The following is an 18,286-nucleotide window of genomic DNA, read 5'->3' as shown; positions in this document are numbered from 1 at the left end:
TGATTCTGTCACACCAAACACCAATCAGATCACTGGGATGTGTTCAGTGTCGTCAGTTCATCTGCCATTAACATGCTCGTTAATGAAACACGTCATGAGTGCACAGGAGAGGATACGTGAGAGAAAGGAAGGATAAAAATATGGAGAGGACAGACGAGGAAATAAAAGGAAGGAAGGTGGGACAAGGAGGTAAAGACGAAAGGAAAGATGCAGAGGAAAGGAAAAAGATACAGGAGAAAGAGAAGGAGAAGGGATGGACTGACAGAGGGACAGAAAACTGAAGAAAAGGAACTATGAGGAGAAAAATGGGAGTAAAGAAGGGAAGGAAAGAAAGGAAAAGGAAAGGAATGACGGAGGGAATGCGAAGACAAGGAAAGGAACAAAAAATAAAAGGAAGTAAAGAAAATAGGAATCAAACATAAAGATGAAAGTAAAAATACAATGACGTAAAGATCAAAAAATGAAGAAAAGATTTAAAGAAAAGAGGGAGATGAGAAAAGAAAAATAAGAAAGGAAAAGAAAGACAAAAGGAAAGATGGAGGGAAAAGATATAATGAAGGAAGAAGAAAGAGAAGAAGATGAAGAGAAGGAACTATGAAGGGAAATAAAGATGGGAAGGAAAGAAAAGAAACTATAAAAGGAAGGAAAGAATAGGAAATGAAGGGATGGGAAGACAGGGAAAAGATGAAAGAAAAAGAAAGAAAGGACAAAGCAACTGAAAGATGAAAGTAAAGACTAAGGGAAAGGAAAGAAAAGATGGAAAACCAGAATTAAAAAGTAAAGATAAAAGGAAACAAAAGAAGAGATGAAACAGAAGAAAGGAAAAGCAACAGAAAGACGAAAGGAAAGATAAAAGAAGGAAACACAAATAGAATGACAGGAAAGAAAGGAAAGAGACAGAGAGAAAAGATGAAGGAAGAGAATATTAAAGTAAAGGTAAGAGGAAAGGATAGATGACAGAAAAGTAAAGGAATGATGGAGGGAATGGGAAGAAAGGGAAAAGAAAGTTAAAATAGAAAGGAAAGAAAATTTGACAGAAACAGAGAGACAAAAATACAATGAAGGAAAGATAAAAAAGACATGAAAGAGGAGACGAATGTAAAGAAAGGAAAAAGAAAAACAAAAAGACGAAAGTAAAGATAAAAGGACGGGAACGATGTAGAGATGGAAAACAAAGCTAGAATAAAAAGGTAGGAAAGAAAGTGAAAACAAAAGTTAGGATAAAGGAAACAAGAGATAAAAGTAAAGGAAAGATAAAGAGAAGGAAAGGAACCATCAAGGTAAAAGGAAGGAGGAAAGAAAAGACAAGGAAAGGTAAAAGGTGAGTGGAGGAGTGAGTCATGTCCGTTGGACGGTGACAGCCTGAGACACACCGGGAGCTCGAGGACTCAATGTGTCCTCACACTTTCCACACCACAGGAGGACGAGAGACTGCCAGGACGAATGGACGGAGAGAGAAAGAGAGACGCAGTGGACTCAGGAAGTTCAAGCAGACAATTCTAATCCCCCAATTTCCTCCTCTCTAATCATCTCTACCGCTCATGGCCGTCTCCAAATTGGAAACATCTTCTGCACAATATGACACTCCCTCTGCAACACACACACACACACACACACACACACACACACACACACCCTTCCTGTGTCGTCTCAGTGTGGACTCTGCGGTGCTGAAAAGGTAAAATTAGTGTGAAAATGTGACTCATTTCCATCAGCTGATCAAACTATGAATAACAGCAAGGTCACGTTTTTTTTAATTAAAGGAAAAGTCTGATATTTTCTCGTCTTCTCAGATGAAGATACACGACTGCTGAAAAGTTTAAACTGTCTTTGATGGTGTCAGCTTGTGGAATGTCCTCTTTACAAACAATTATTTAACATGAAGGATTTGTTTTGTACGCTGTGCAACAGTTCAACCACACTGACGACGGAGAGAGACAAAGATCTCTGAGAGCAACGGCTGAATGAGGACAGGAAACTGGAAGCTTAGCATCAAAATGTTTGCAGATTTGAACAGGAAGAGGTTCCAATAATGTCTCTGACAAGGTTAAATTAACTTTAGCAAAGCCCTTCTTTAAACGTCACAACAGAAACAGAAGGTGAGTGTAGAGTTAGCACTGTTGGAATATCAGCTGAACAAACTATACAGCAACAGATCTCAGTTTAATTGTCTTCAATCAAACCACTGAAAAGTACATCAAGGCCTCAATCACACAGAAAGCATCGTAGCAGCTGGAGGCGGCTGTTTGTAATTATTTTTAATGAGAATTAAACTTTTTGCTTGCTGTGTTTGTGTTGCTACACACCTGCTGTTTTTGCCGGAGCGCTCTGAACTCCTCGAGTTCAAAAAACTTTAGCTGAGATTGAAAAAAGCGCCCCACGTCCTCTGCATTTTTTCCTCATTGTCCAATGGGATGATTTGAGAGGCGGGGCTTCTGTGGTGGTCACGACAACAAGTTTACAGTTGGTAAACAATGGAGGAGAAACTGGTGGTAGTGGTTGCTGGATACCCAGAGCTATACGGCCTGATGATAGACAGCAGGTTGTCAAACTGCCCCTGAGTCATCCTAAAATCTGCCTGTAAACGTCCATGATGGAGGAGAAGCTCCTGGACCAACTGGTGGTACTCCCCATGATCCAGCCTCTTTTTTAGGGTCTCATGTACCCACACAGATCTCTGTTTATCTGCTGACAGCCTCTCACCCTCAACCAGAGCTACAGACAGCACCCTCTGCCTCAACATGGCAGCAGCTACACACTGATTACTGCAGGATAAATAAAATCCAAAGAAAACAAAATAAACTGTGGATTGAGTACATGGGAAGGTTGCGATAAGGAGCAAGCTGGGTTTTTTTACTAGTGTCATTCAATTTAAAGAAAAGGTGCGGCGGTGCACCTTGCATTTTGCAACCTATTTTCTATTGTGATGTGACAAACAACATGTTAGGACACGTTAATGAGAGTATGCACAGCTGCATGTGAACTGGAATATTAGTGGAATGTTCTTTTGCGTCAGCCATGTAAACAGCTTATAGGAAGATTGTGATTTTTGAAGCACAAAAATAGAATATTTTGTGCACATAAACGTAGTCAATGCAGCTGAATTTGTCACTGAAATAAACAAGAGTCAAATATTTCAGCCCAAATTGTTTGTGTTTGTCTTCCAGGTTTAACAGTTTTAGTTCCTGGTTGTCTGTAGAAATCAGAGCTGCACCCAAAGTTAATTCTTGTTTTAAAAGTACTGATTACTGGTGTATCTTTATTAATAGACCTCAGTGTTGACTGATATGTCAGCCATCAGAAACATTTATAGAGTGGAAGCAATCCCTTTTACCTCTTATCCCCCCTTTCCACCAAAATTAGTGCGTATATTTTAAACACAGGAAAATCAGCTGCCTGCACAGACTCAGGTCTATTTTCTTCAGTTTAACACACTTAACTACAGTGACTGTGAGTTAGGCTGCTAAAACCCAGGTGACCTACGCTCCATACTGTGCCTGAAGGCATCCTTTGTGGACAGTAACAGCTCTGAGGCTGCTGCTGCAGGTGATCTGGACTGAAGTGTATAACGCAGTATTCCTCATGACTCTTGGTATTAGGTGTATAAATGGCATCACGCTGCCCTGTCTTCCTTAAACACCATTCTTAGGTCATTTTGAGAACGGTTTACAAAACTGCTGCTTTCCTGTTTTGCTCAGTAAGTAAAAATCAGATGTTCCTGAACTGATGATTTTGAATCATCTACATGTAAAAGTTGCCACCTCAGACTTTAAGGTAACTACTCCCAGAGTCTGTGTCTCCCCCTCCTCTGGGTTTCTCTCAGTCTTCCTCCAGCGAGCTCATTAATGTCGTGTTTCTGTCAGACTCATGGGAGCAGTCCGACCCTCCTCTGAGAGTCTGGCTAATGAACTGGACCTCACACAGACCACAAACAGAGAGCCGAGCCGCCGTCAGCCCGCTACGATCCGCTGATTCGCAGAGCCGAGTGTCGCCTCCACACATCCAGACAGACCAGAGGGGGTAACTAAGACACAAGAGGCCAAGGAGGAATAACCCTGATCATCTGTAACTTTCACACAAGTTACCAAAGTGCAGTGAGACCAGGATCAGCCAAGGAACCTAAAAACATGCGTCTTATTTGATTTGATTTGATTTATTTTGCACATATAAATTTAAAAATAAGACAAATACATGTACATATCTCTCTTGGTACAAACTGCACCCACACATCAGATGTCTGCTAACTGACTCTTAGATTCATCAGCTAATCTAAAGGTGACTCTTCCCCAGTGCTGTACATACAAGGTGCAGACTGGACAAACTCAAAAGGAACAGAAGCAACAATAAAATACTCTGGAACCAGTGCTGGGTGTAACACCTAACTGTAATCTGATTACATTTGTCAGCACGTTACTTCTCTAAACTCAGTAATCACATGACAGTTACTGATTAATTATGTCTTTACTTTAGTTCTTCAATTATCTGCATTACGTGCAGATAGAAAAAATTTGGTGCATTCGGTTCTTGACAAACTAGTGTAACAGATTACTTTCTACAGGAAGTAACTGAGTAGTGTAACACATTACTTTTTTTTTAAAAGTAAAGAGCAATGTGTATTAGAGGCTGACATCTTTTCGGGAATCCTGTAAGTCACGTCATTCCTGTGGGACTCCCACGGGATAGGAGTTCATTTCACTATTCATCACGTGACTGGGCAACGTCTTCTTATAGAATGGTTTGTATCCTACGAATCTGCGCCTCACGTGACTTTACGTCCTAAACGCACAGTTATGTAATTAACGTAAAGTTACTGTGGTCAGGTTTAGGAAAAATAACATGGTGAGGACGCACCTTAAAATGACTCAAAGTCCACATGGATCTTAATGTGACTCCAGGGGAAAATCCCAAGCTAAAGAGAACCATCCACCACCCAACCTGCCTCCTTACAGGCGCTCCTGACTGCTTTCTTGTTTACTGCCGTCAGTGGATTGGTCACATGATCACAGCCTTTCAAAATATGTGGGATATGTACGAATTTGGGTGCACTGCTTTACATAGGACTGGGACAGGACAGGGAAAAAGGTCAACGGGAGTGGGCAGGATGGGAATTATATATCAAGCTAGCAATATGTTAGTCTGCAGCTATCAATTTGTTTGATACATGTGTGAGCACGTCAGTTTATGTTACGCATGTGAAGTAACATGGATCGTTTATGATAATATCGCAATGCTAACTCCCGCTAGCACGTGAAGGGGATTCCCCATTATATGTTAGCATCGAGCTAACAGACTCAGAGCTATTTCTTTGCCACATGGTTGTGGCAGACAGAATCAGAATAAGGTTTATTACCAAGCAGGTTTTCACTTACAAGGACTTTGCCTTTGTGTTATATACATATATATACATACACAGACATATTGGGGAAAATCAAATTAAAGGCAAAATATGGAACCGCTAAGAATGAAATACAGGTTGAAAAAAATCACAATAAAAATATTGAAACAAAAATTGAAAATGAATATGTACAGTACAGCTGTATATGTTATGTTAGGACTTATTTTAGCATTATGTTTTGCTTTATAGCTGACTGAATATGCATCGTTTTTATATATAAATATGCAGTTTTAATATCAATAAACGCTAGATTTTTTTATTAAAAATACAACACAGGGCAGGACAGGAGACATTCTTCTGAGATTGAGACAAGACAGGAGTTTTACTGTGAGAACAGGATGTGACAGGAGTGAAAATCCACCGTGACACCCTCTGATGTGGATACATTACCTTTTTTTAATGTTACGACACCAACACCATCTTTGTTTCCAACTTTAAATGTTCAGTTTGCAACAAGCCCTCCAGACTAAACAACAGTTTATTAAGTTGAGTTAAATCATCTTAAACTACTTGGTTAATATAAGAGAAAGATGGTGGTTTAAAGAAAAGTGCCAAAAACAAACAGCCGTCTCTGACACTCTGCTGACCCATCCATCATCCACCTTCGTGGCACTTCACTGTCACGCAGACAACAGTCGCAATAACCTGCCAGGTGAATATCGACACAATCGACCAATGCTGTCAGGACAACGTGACTTCAAAACCAAGCACATCCAAAAACTCGACAGCGATGAGCTCCATTTGAAAACAGCGTAAAAACACCTTCTTCTTCTCCTCCTTCGATAAAACGTTCATTCCAGCCACACATGGTGTTTAACACACGGCACAAATAAAGAGGTCAGATGTGACGGAAAAACACACGAGGAAGATGCTGTTTATAAAACTAATCCTCTCCACCTTCCACCTTTTTGTCACTGAGCTAATTACCCACAATTTTAATTTGTTGTATTTAACGTTTAATATCCTCTAAACATTTCTTCTGTCTGCCATAAAGACACCTGATTACTATGGTGTCATACAGGACAATTTTTCTTTCTTTTAAATATGTATAACTCCTGTATTTTATAAACTCATGGAGTCAGTGCAGGATGTAAAATAAAACATTAAGTCTGAACAGAAAGGAGACATTTAGGGCGATTTAAAACATACATATAAGCAAAGACTTTAATAAGAGAATCGTGCAATATCAGCAACATCCAAAATTAGACAAAATGACACAGCAGTTAATAGCTCACACTTTGTTTCATGTCTTTCTTGTTAAAACTGAAGTGGGTACTAATTTTTTTAATGTGCAAAGAAAACTGGAGGAGGGGGCGTCTTCTCACTGACAAATGGATTATGGGGCCATCACTTGTAGTGCCGCAGAAATCCCATTAACCCCTGTGGTGAACGAATACTCACACACTCACACACACATACAGAGAGAGTTCCCACCGTCACCAGCATCAGGGTTCGTTATTGTGTCTTTGAGATCAGCTGTTATTCTTGTTTATCTTCTTCAAACCTTTTGAACTTTCAGCTTTAAAGTGAATTTCAATTACAGCTGATTTTGTTTCAGTTTGTCACAGACGAGCTCCACCTGGATTACATATCAGTTTTTATGTGATTTTAACCTATTTATATTTTTGTAATAAAAAGAAAATGCATAAATGTAATTTTCTAAAGCTTCCAAATCTTCTGGAAAATGTCTAGTGAGCTCACACAGACTGAGGAGCAGAGCTCAATTATTATTATCATCATTCTATATTTTCTTCTTGTGGCTGTTGTTTGCTGTTTGGAAGTGTCTCTGCTCTGCTCTCTAACTTCACACTGTGGCATTAAATCTTAATATTAATAAGATCTGATTACACTGGAGTGTGTTTACTGTAGTGGAGCTGCAGACGAGTCGTCAGCGTGCAAAACTGGTTTCACAGCCATTTCACTGGAAGCCTGAAAATTCAGGCGCAACGTACACAAACTGGCAGCGATTCAAGCGTGATTATTAATGTGTTTCATTTGAATTTAATTGTAGTGGATATGTAGTGATGCAGAGAGGCGGGATTAAATGTAAATGTAAAGACGTGTTGATGTAAACAGAACGGATGGATGACAAAATGATAATCAGAAATAGATGGTGGAAACGCAGAAAGCGGGGGGAGGAATTCAGAATGTGTATTTCCAGATTAAATAAAAATTTAAATGTGATCACCCAGGTGCAGTAACACGTGCATTAATACTTGTATATTTCATATTTTCTGTAGAAGCAAATTATGGATTTTCATGTGAGCCGCTTGCAAGTTATGAACAGTGTGAACATTCAAATGCCCGACAGATTTCAGAATAAAATGCTTTAAATATCTTAAATAAAAGCATGAAAAATGATGTGACATTATTCATGTCTTTAAATGTAAATGAGCCTGAATGAAAAACTGCTTCCATTTGGCACCTTAATATCAATGCTAATATTAATAAATCAACTCAGGAGAACAAATTAAATCATCAAACAGCAGCTTTTTTTTGTATCGCAGTTTGTGGAATTAAAAAATATTTAAATATAAATGAGATTAAAGAAGTAAAATCCATTAAAACACTAAATTAAAAACTGATCTGTTTCCCTGAAATGACCCGACTGAAATCATCACAGCTGCTTTTTAGATTTTAAGCAGATAATCCTCTTTGTGCTTTTAACCTTTTCTGCTGCTTCAGACTCTGAACGAAGCCCGGACGGATTTCTGTCCGACTAATTACCCCGCTACGATCATTCAGCAGAGGAGCATCACTGACATCTCAATAAAATATCATAATGGGTTTATATATTACTGAAAAATGTTTGATTTTTAAAGGACAGTAAAATATTTTCAAATTTAGTTTGAGAGATTTTCTTGAACAGAATCCTGGTGTTTTCTTTACAGATGGCACAATACCTAAAAAAATAAAGCCATAAAAAAACTAAGACATAAATCAATTTTGAAAGAAAAATAAAATGGAGATGTTAGTTTTGACTTCCAAAAGATGAATTTACTGTGTCATATTTCCTTAAATCTGACTGTATTTTAAATATTAGAGTAGTTTCTGGTGCAGCAGTGCAACATTTTATCTGTATTTCATTAAGAAAGTCCATTATTTTGTCATGATGCTTTAAAGCATTAAAAAATGAGGAAGTACAAATAATCTGAACAATAAAAGTCAGACTGTTTAACTGACACCTTAAGACATTTTTTAGATTTATATTTTTTTTTAAAAATACAAGACAAGTAATACCTTGTGTGGCTAAAAGTAAAAACAGACTTTTTCAGTTGAGATCTGTGATATGTTAAATTCTGCAGACAGAAAATTGTCTTAAATCTAAAATTAATTTACGTCCTATTTGAGACACATTATGAGACAAAGACACAACAAAGTGACGTAAACGACAACAACTCAGTGAAAACACTGTCACCTTAAATTATCATTTACTGGGGCGCAAATCCATCCAAACCAAAAAGTCACATTGTCACTGAAAAATTTTACTCAACCAAAAAAATCTTTGTACCCACAAACAGCACAACAAAAATAAAGTTTTCTGTGTGTAACTCATCAGATATTAAACAACAAATCTCTTTCACAAAAAGACATTTTTAAGGAATAAATTTACCAAACAAACTGATCAATTTACAAAATAAAATCCTGCTCTGGCCGAGCTGGACAACACATTCAGACCCCCCGCCTGCACAAACACACCCGGGAACAAAACTCTCCCACCCACCAACTGAGCATCCACACACACACACACACACACACACACACACACACACACACACACACACACGTTCCTCGGACCCTGAGCAGACGGCCACAACGGCTGGCAGAGTACAATAAAACTCCCATCAACATCCACGGCTGCCCGCCGCCGTCCTGCTGCTGCTGCTGGTGGGCTACGCAGTGAAAGTGTGTGTGTTTGGGGGACGGGGAGGGGGAGGGGGGGGTTGGTGGTTTTGGTTTGACCGAGAGGAATTCACAAAGTTCACGGTCCTGTTACGGAGAGGATAAAGCCGCCTTTGTCTCTTTGGCAACACAACTCTTTTTACTGAGGCTGCAGGAGGAGAGGAACCTGCAGCGTCCGCGCACCAAAACTCGCCACAGCATCAGTGACGCTGGTAATAAAGTGTTAAATGTAACGGTGACAGTAATAATGAGCTGTCCTCTAACGAACCCTCAGCACTGGGAGCTCTTTCATCTCTCTGGCTCATTTGGACGAGCCGGCCACAATAGTCTATTGTGAGGCATCAAAAACTCCCCCCGACCCCCTCCTCGTCTCTCAGCAGAGTCACCAAACTGCCCCTCAAACCCCCGTCTGTCTGCCAGCTTCTCCCTGCTCGGACTTCACCTCGCTGCCCCCCCCCCCTCCCTCTGTTCTCCACTTCAGCCACCACAGCAGTGACGGGGGTGTCAAAGGTCGGCTGGCCTCGCTGACCACGACAAGCTGCTAAATGTGGCCCCGGCGCTGCAGCCGGAACCCCGGCGTGTCCCGGGACACCAGCGCTGAGACGGGTGTGAGAGTGAGGGAGGTGGGGGTGTCTGTTCCCTGGTGCGATGTAATTGCCACAGTGGCGGAGATGTGTCAGAGCTCAGGAGCCGAGCGCGGCGACGATCAGCTCCGGTATTTGGACTTTTTGTGTGTTTTTGTAGAAGTTTCCTGTTAATTAGATGGAACAAGAGTAAAAGGATGACAAGAGGAGGCTCGCCGGCAGGAGGACACAACAAAACCCCGGTCGCGGCTGCAGACCTGAGCTGGCACCCGTCCGCTAACGGGACGAGACAAGAGAGAGGGGAGCACAGCGAGGGGGCGGCGGAGACGGGACGCTGACAGATAAAAACAACAAACAGTCCGAGCGGGTCACAAATCCAGGAGCTCTTTTTGGAAATAAAACACAAAGCTGCTGTGTGGTGCGGTGTTTCTGAAAGCCACAAGAAGAAGAGGGAGGAAAAGAAAGAGGAGGAGGGAATGTTCCTCTTTTTGGTTGAAGGAAAAGGGAGGAAGGAGAAGAAAGCAAGAAAAAAAAAAAGAAAATGTTGTGCCAACTTACCATCCACCAGGTCCTGGCTGAGATGTCGTAGCAGAGCTGCCATTTGATGGAGCCTTCCGAGGTTTTCCCTGCCATTACGCTGTCAGCAAGCTTCATCTGATGCGAGTGCGCTCACCGGAGATAAGACACCTAATTGAGAAAACATTTGCACTGGCATGTTGGGCAACATGTAGCCCGCTCCATACCATATGGAATCATGGGTAAAAAAAAAAAAAAAAAAAAAAAAAAAAAAAAAGCTCCTTGACAATGAACCAATCTCATGCAGACCCCGTGGCAAGGTGAGCGGCAGTCATCTGCTCAGAGAGGGAAAACACACACCCCCTCACACACACACTCAAACACAGCACACACACACACACACACACACACACAGCCGAGCAGAATGATGAGCCTTTTTTCCGCATCGCCGTACGCCTCGGGTCGCTTCTCCCTGCTTTTTTTTTTCCTCCTCGGGTATAATTAGGGCTTCATCATCATCATCACCAGGAGCAGGAGAAGAAGAAGAGGCAGCCCGGGCTAAACTCAACTGACTCCAAACTACTTCTTCTGCGTCTTTATGGTCACTTTAACGGGACGGAGGCAGGTAGAGAGAGAGAGAGGAGAGAGAGGAGAGAGAGGGCAGAGGGCTGACGCTCCATCAGTCCTCCGGACACATGGAACTGCTTACACACTATCATGCTATGTTTTGTTTTGGGTTTCCATCCTTTCCTCCCCCCTCCTTTTCTCCCCTGAATCCCTCCATCCCTCCTTCAGCAGAAAACTCGTGTGTTTTGGCATAAATACCTCCAGACTGACGGATCCTGTGGAAGCCCGTAGAGACAGAGAGAGCGGACCATCATGCTCCGTGAAGGGTGGACGCTGCCCGCCGTCCGCCTGAAAAACACCACACATCAGTAAGTCTGCTTTTAAACTTCACTCACAGTTTTCATTTCTGTCTCAAGAGGAAGTCAAAGTACCAATACATCTGTAAGGAAAAACTTCTGGACAAGCAAAAGTACAAACAAGTAAATAAAAGTACTCGTAAGGCAGAAAAATATCTCATGTTTGTGTTATATAATTATATATTTTAACACTGTCACAAAATACACTGACTTACAAACAGTATTTTATGTTACAGCTGATTAAATCTGCTTTATATACTTGTGGGTAGAGTCAAAGTAACTTCTGAATCTAGTGGAGAAAAAGTTTAATATTTGAAAGCACTTCATAATAAGGGTTATTAATGTTAATGAAACATTATCTAATGTCTCTTGGGTCTGTTATAAGTCATTAATAAGGAGTGAGATTAATTCTATTACATCCAGATTTTAAAAACTAATTCATGTTGCATTTCATTACAATCAGATGTCATGTTTTTAACCAATATTAAAATGTAGATGTTTGCACTCCACAACAAGTACCTCTGGTTCTTGAGTCAATAAATTTGAATCTCACTAATAATTTGTAAAATTGGTCCGGACGCTCTGCTACACTCTGAACAAGTATTCACGGTTTAGTTTTTCAACATTAAAAAATTACGTTTGTTAAAGCTGACAACTTATTTTAAGAAGTGGGTCACAATTACAAACATTTTTGACATTTTTGAGAGAGATGATATTAAAATAAATAGCTTAAATATTGTATGACAGTTTGACCACTAAATATCATCACAACTTTTGGATAAATATTAAGTTAATTTAACTTAATTAAGTTCTTCAAGTTCTTCAAATCATGTTGGTTGGTTGTACTAAATGAGATTATAAAGACTGATAGGATTTACTCTATAAGGTCAGAGGTGGAACCACTTAAAAAGATGCATGCAAAATGTTACCTTGATTTTTTTTAAGCTGAACCAGTGGATTGTTTAGTGGCCAAACGTGCATCTTCATGAGTCCGAGTCTTCCTGAAACTTTAAAAATTACAGATGTAGCTTAAAAGGCAACACAAAAGTGGTTCATATTAGTGGCTTTTAACTGATCTATAAAGTAAATTATTTATTAATCACCAATATTTGTTTCTTTATATCCGTCACTGGAAAGTGGTGCCCAAATATTTCCTCCTGAAATGTAGTAAATTATAAAGTAGCATGACACAAGTGCAAGAAACTGTACCTAAGTACCAGACTTGAGTAAAGGTGATTAGTTACTGCTGTCTATGGTGTATGGATTATAGAGAAATTTAAATTACACATTAGTTCATGCGATTATTTGTTTAACCCCCTATAACCCTCCTGTTTACCCATTTTCACAAACTCATGTCACGTCACAGGGCATACTGGGGAAAGTGAAAAAAATGAGGCACAAGACGACGAGAACATTATCATGAAATTAAACTTGGTGTCCTGGGTTTTCACTCCAAAAATGTAAATATGCTTTATATGTTTATTCACATGGACTATAAGAAGATAGATTATTTATATTTATTTTACATTGTCAGACCCTGAACCGGGTTCAGAGCAAGAGCAGGGTTACAGAGTGAACAAAGTTTTTAATGTGTTATTTAGAATGGGTGTATATTTGTATAATATTACTGTCCAGGGAAAACTTTAAAATCCACCTTGTTTTCAGTTCGCCCATCATAAAACTGTATTTCTTATGGGATGTGTATGACCAAACACCCTAAAAGATTTTATGTGCACTCTGTCTCTCTGCACATCTCTTCCTTTATGTTTGTGGAAATGCAGCTGAAAGTGCAGATTAATTAAAAACAGTTAATTTCGCAGCCAGTTGTATTTTCCCTGCACAGAATCCAGCCTGTAAATGCAGCCTGTGCTGCAGCTAACCTCGGGATGTTTTATTTAGTTTTGAAAAGCTTTCTTAAGATAATGTGTGATTAAAGTTTTTTAACTCAAACAGAAGCATGAGATTCTTTTAAAATCAAGACCGCAGCTCTGAGGTTTTGTTTTGTGTTTTTGCAGGACAGATAAAAGCAACGGGGCTCGTCCGAAGCAGCAGCATCCCATCATGTCGCACATCAACAAACATGTGCTTCAACCTGTAAGATAATTTCACTGTCTGTTTGTGCTGAAGTTTGGGGGGGATGAAGAGGTAATAAAGGGCTCAGAGGGAGGTGCGGGGGGTCTGTGAAGCTCAGGTTCCTAATCAGAGGGGGAATACCTGAACCAGAGCAGAGCCGCCATCAAACAGTTCTCCCATTGTGGCGGCCAAACGGAGGAATGCGATTCAGCCGGAGATACAGAGGGACGTTGGGGTTGTTGGGGGGTAAGGTACACCAGGCCAGGAGGTGAGGAGCAGGGGGACGGGAGGGGGGAGTGAAAGCTGTCTACACTGAAGAACCACACTGCGCCACTTGAGCCATTGTTTTCCAATGAACAGCAGTGATGCCAGACCACATAAAAGGTGGTTCAACTTAGCTGAACTCAAGCAGTAAGTAAAGCTCCGAGCAGCAACTTAAAATAAATTGTTCTGTGTCGACATGTTTCAGAGGTTTTTGTGAGTGTCACCTCGGGAGATAAAATTCAGCGAGGAAATTCAGTTCTTCCGATTATTTTCACTTTAACCAGTTTGCCTCTGACGGTTCAGATATTACCTCTGACCAAGAAGCTTGAACATTAAGTTTTTCAGTTTCCACAAAATGCAACATTAATCTTATTTAAAAGTAAATGTGTGTGTTTATGTGTCATCACCAACAGCACTTAAATTACTATAAAATATATGGTGACCATTCAACAAAGCCAAATGAGCCCTCATCAATCCTGTGCATGTGTAAGCGGCCTGAGAATATATGTTTTAATGCACAAATAATGTGATTTGTACAGGAAAAGTAAAAGAAATGGGTTTTAGAGAGTCAGAGAAGCAGGTGTAACTAATGTAAGATTATTTTGGATGATTTTAAAATTGATATTATTGATTAGGAGTGGAAATCATCGGACGCCCCAATATTATCACAATACTTAAATTATGATACAATATTATTGTAATTTTAAACATTACACATTTTAGACCTGATGGATATTGCATTAACATATATTGCAATGTACTGTAATTTATTACCTTTTTTCAACTGCACACTATGTCCCAAAAGAAAAACTTTGACAACATCTGTTATTTCTAATAAAGTTTGCAGTTTGTTCATCAAACTTTCTAACTAAGGCTACACAAAGTTTGTATTTGCAATATTAATAATTTATATAATTTCAAAAAATCTATACTAGGCATCCATGTACTGATACGACATTACCATGGAAAATTTCGCAATACTCTGCTGTATCAATTTTCCCCACCCCTATTACTGATGTATAATTGACTTTTCCGAGCTCAGTGCACAGTTTGAATCCTGTGTGATCACATGATTTGGAATATCCTAATCTGTCAATATCACAATAATTTATCTCAATTAATAAAATATTGTGAGGGAAGCCTCATTCATCAAGAAGCTAACCTGAACTGTTTGCTTTAGCAGCTAAAATAAACAACTAAGTCAAACAGTTTAAATACTAAAATTAACTGTCATCAAAAATAAACACTGTTTAGGTTAATAACTTAACTGTTAGGTTAATGAGCTCAACAATTTTAGCTTCAAAAATAAACCATAAGCTAACCTGAACTTAAACCTTTCAGCTGCTAAACTCAGCTGTTGATTAACACGAACTAAACTGTTTGAATTACTAAAATAAGCTGTTAGCCAACGTGAACTTGATCATTTTATTTAATCAAACAAAGTTGAAACAAAATTGAAACACCTTCATTGCTAAACTAAATATTAGCTACTTAGCTTGGCTACTAACATAAACAGTTAGCTAACCTGGATGTAGGCCTAACTGTTTTAATCCGCTACCATAAAAAACAGTTCGCTAACCTGTGTGTAACTGGTTTACTTACCTAATGTAATAAACAGTTAGCTAACCTGAATGTAACTGTTTGAATTAGTTGCCCTGAGAAACATAGTTAGCTAACCTGGATGTCTGTTCTAATTAGCTAATGTTACTGTAATAAACAGTTAGCTAACCTGAATTGAACTGTTTGAATTAGTTGCCCTAAAAAAATCACAGTTAGCTAACCTGAACATAACTGTTTTAATTCGCTAAGTTAGCTAACCTGAACATAACTGTTTTAATTCGCTAGGATTACTGTAATAAACAGTTAGCTAACCTGAATTGAACTGTTTGAATTAGTTGCCCTAAAAAAATCACAGTTAGCTAACCTGAACATAACTGTTTTAATTCGCTAGCATTACTGTAATAAACAGTTAGCTAACCTGAATTGAACTGTTTTAATTAGGTACTATGATAAGCAGTTAGCTAACCTGAATTTAACTGTTTTAATTTGATACTCTCATAAACAGTTGGCCAACCTGGATGTAATTGTTTGAATTAGGTACTATAACAGTTAGCCAACCTGAATTTAGCTGTTTTAATTAGCTAACTTTACTCCAATAACCAGTTAGCCAACCTGGATGTAACTATTTTAATTAGCTAACGATACTGTTTTAAACACTTAGCTAACCACACACAGCTAACCAGAATTCAATCGTTTTAATTAGCTGCTATAAAAAAAGGTAAGCTAACCTGAATGTAACTGTTTTAATTAGCTACTCTAATAAGCAGTTAGCTAACCTGGATTTAATTGTTTTAATTAACTACTTTTGAGAAACGATTAGCGAACCATAACAGTTGTAGTCACTGAACTAGCAGAATGACAGAAGACACTGAAACATCAGCTTATAAATGGTGCGTTCGTAAAATACTCACTATGAGTGTCGGAGCGCACTCCGACACAAACTGGGCCGTTCAAAATTTTGGAGCGCTGTTTGAATGTAACGTTACCGCTCAGTTATCCAGAACACAACACTCTCGGAGCAGCAGAGCGCACTTTGGGCACTCTGTCTGTGGAGACGGAGCAGCAGAGCGCACTTTGGACACTCTGTCTGTGGAGACAGAGCAGCAGAGCGCACTTTGGACACTGTCTGTGGAGACGGAGCAGCAGAGCGCACTTTGGACACTCTGTCTGTGGTGACGGAGCAGCAGAGTGCAGAGCGCAGTGAATGTGTGATTAACTTAACTGCTGGTTACTTCATGTAGAAATATAACGCTCTGTTACTTCAAACAACAGCACTCTCATTTTAGTTTATGCCAGAGTGCGCTCCAGCATGCAGAGTGAGAATCTGCAGTCAGTGTGTGCAAATTTTAACAATTTTGATTTAAAAACATTTAATATTTTGTCTGATTAATCAGATTTAATGCAACAATAGCAAACAATTAGCCTATGTATTCATCAAGAGAGTTTTTCTTTCATTTAAAAACAGAATGTGTATGTCATCTTTACTTTAATACTTTCATTTCATGCATTTACAAAAATAATAAATAAAACCTTCAAGAATGAAATTATGTATGTGTGGGGTTTTTTTATGCTGCTGTATAGAAAAGCTGACTGTGTGTGATCCCTATATGATTGTAGGGAATATTTTTTAGAATTTGGGGCATTTAGGATTTTATTGAACTACTGACAGTTGTCATGTCACATATTTAAATATCTGTCATCTGGCTGAGGAGACAAAAGTAATGTAGTATAGTGTGGACGTAAATATATTCAGATGTCAATACATGGGTTTATTAACACAAAATGACACATACCTTTCAGTGTGTGACTTTATGAGCAAAATAAATGTTATTACCATATGTGTTGCTAAAAACAACTGAGGTCACATTATTCCCAGATATGAAAACTGTGTACAGTGAGAATGCTGTTCCAGATGCCAGTCATTCATTCAGCTCCCAGTAGGAGGCAGCGTTGTTTTTCTGGGTTTCATCTTCTATTTTAACTTGAAGAGGAAAGTTGACTGAAAACCGGGACACGTCTCTTTTCATAGTTTGACTCCATCTGATTCTACTGAAGGGTTCTACTCACCTGCTCCCTGAATGTAGCCGACTCTTCCTGCTGCCATGCTCCAGTGATCCTGGGTTCCTGCTGCAATAAAAAACAAAGAATTGATGGTAAATTACAAAATGACATTTACGTCTGTGTGCAAATAACTGAAATCATTTGTGTTCCAGCTGCAGACAGGAGATAAAGATGAGACTAATTTATATGAGATTGGTATACAGGGTGTCTAACATTCTGTTGACTTTTTTACACTTTATTAATTACGATGTGCAATTACACACAAGACCAATTTTACATGTGAAACCATGAAAATTAAAACAACTGTATATACCTGTTGCTGTTTTGTCTATATGACAAAAAATCTTTTTACTTCATTGTAAAATATTCTTTAAATAATATAATATAATTTATGTCTTTAAATAAAACTGAGACAACAGTACTTTTTTCAGGACCTGTACATCCAGGTTTTCATTTATATATATTTTCGTATATATTTTAAGGATGTGTTACCAACCAAGCAAAGTAGGAAACTATCCGGGTCCTCTTAGGGAGGCCAAAGGCTCTGGATTCGTTATTAGTTTGCGCTTACTGAATTAGCTGCAAAGTTGTCTGGTAATACTGTGTGCACTTCTACAGTTCAATATGAAGTGACATGATAAGGACCTTAATAAATAACCTGAGTTATTTTTATAAATCTAGAGGCTACAGTCTTGCAGAGGGGCCCATAATTAAAGGCTACTTCTAAGTAGCTTCAGTTTATATTATGTTTTTATGGTGCATAACCCTAAATACATTTTTGCTTAATCAAGTCACCACAAACTAACACAATTCACAGAGGGTGAAACGTGGAGGAGGACTGATGGGGGCCCACAGCTCATTTTTGCCCCGAGCCCCAGCAGAGGGTTTGTCTGGCCTTGAACGTAACTTTTCAAATCTTTGCGTTTTTATTTTGAAGCACTAAAAAGTTTACAAGAGATGGAGACGCTGAAATGTTAATAAAAAGGTTTGAAAAAATGACAAAGAAA

General features: G+C 39.0%; 1 protein-coding gene across 1 annotated transcript in view; it reads right to left on the bottom strand.

Moving 5' to 3' along the window:
- The window catches only part of nfia (nuclear factor I/A), a 259,376-nt gene extending 248,749 nt beyond the window's left edge, over positions 1-10,627 (bottom strand). The window contains exon 1 of the mRNA XM_050055571.1: positions 10,441-10,627. Within this exon, the coding sequence (XP_049911528.1) occupies positions 10,441-10,536 (96 nt within the window). The 5' untranslated portion in view covers positions 10,537-10,627. The remainder of the gene's footprint in view (positions 1-10,440) is intronic.
- Positions 10,628-18,286: the final 7,659 nt, after the last annotated feature.

Source organism: Epinephelus moara, chromosome 10 (genome assembly GCF_006386435.1).
Source record: "Epinephelus moara isolate mb chromosome 10, YSFRI_EMoa_1.0, whole genome shotgun sequence".
Taxonomy (NCBI): Eukaryota; Metazoa; Chordata; class Actinopteri; order Perciformes; family Serranidae; genus Epinephelus; species Epinephelus moara.
The sequence above is the reverse complement of the archived record's forward strand: the minus strand, read 5'-3'. Positions and strand labels throughout refer to the sequence as shown.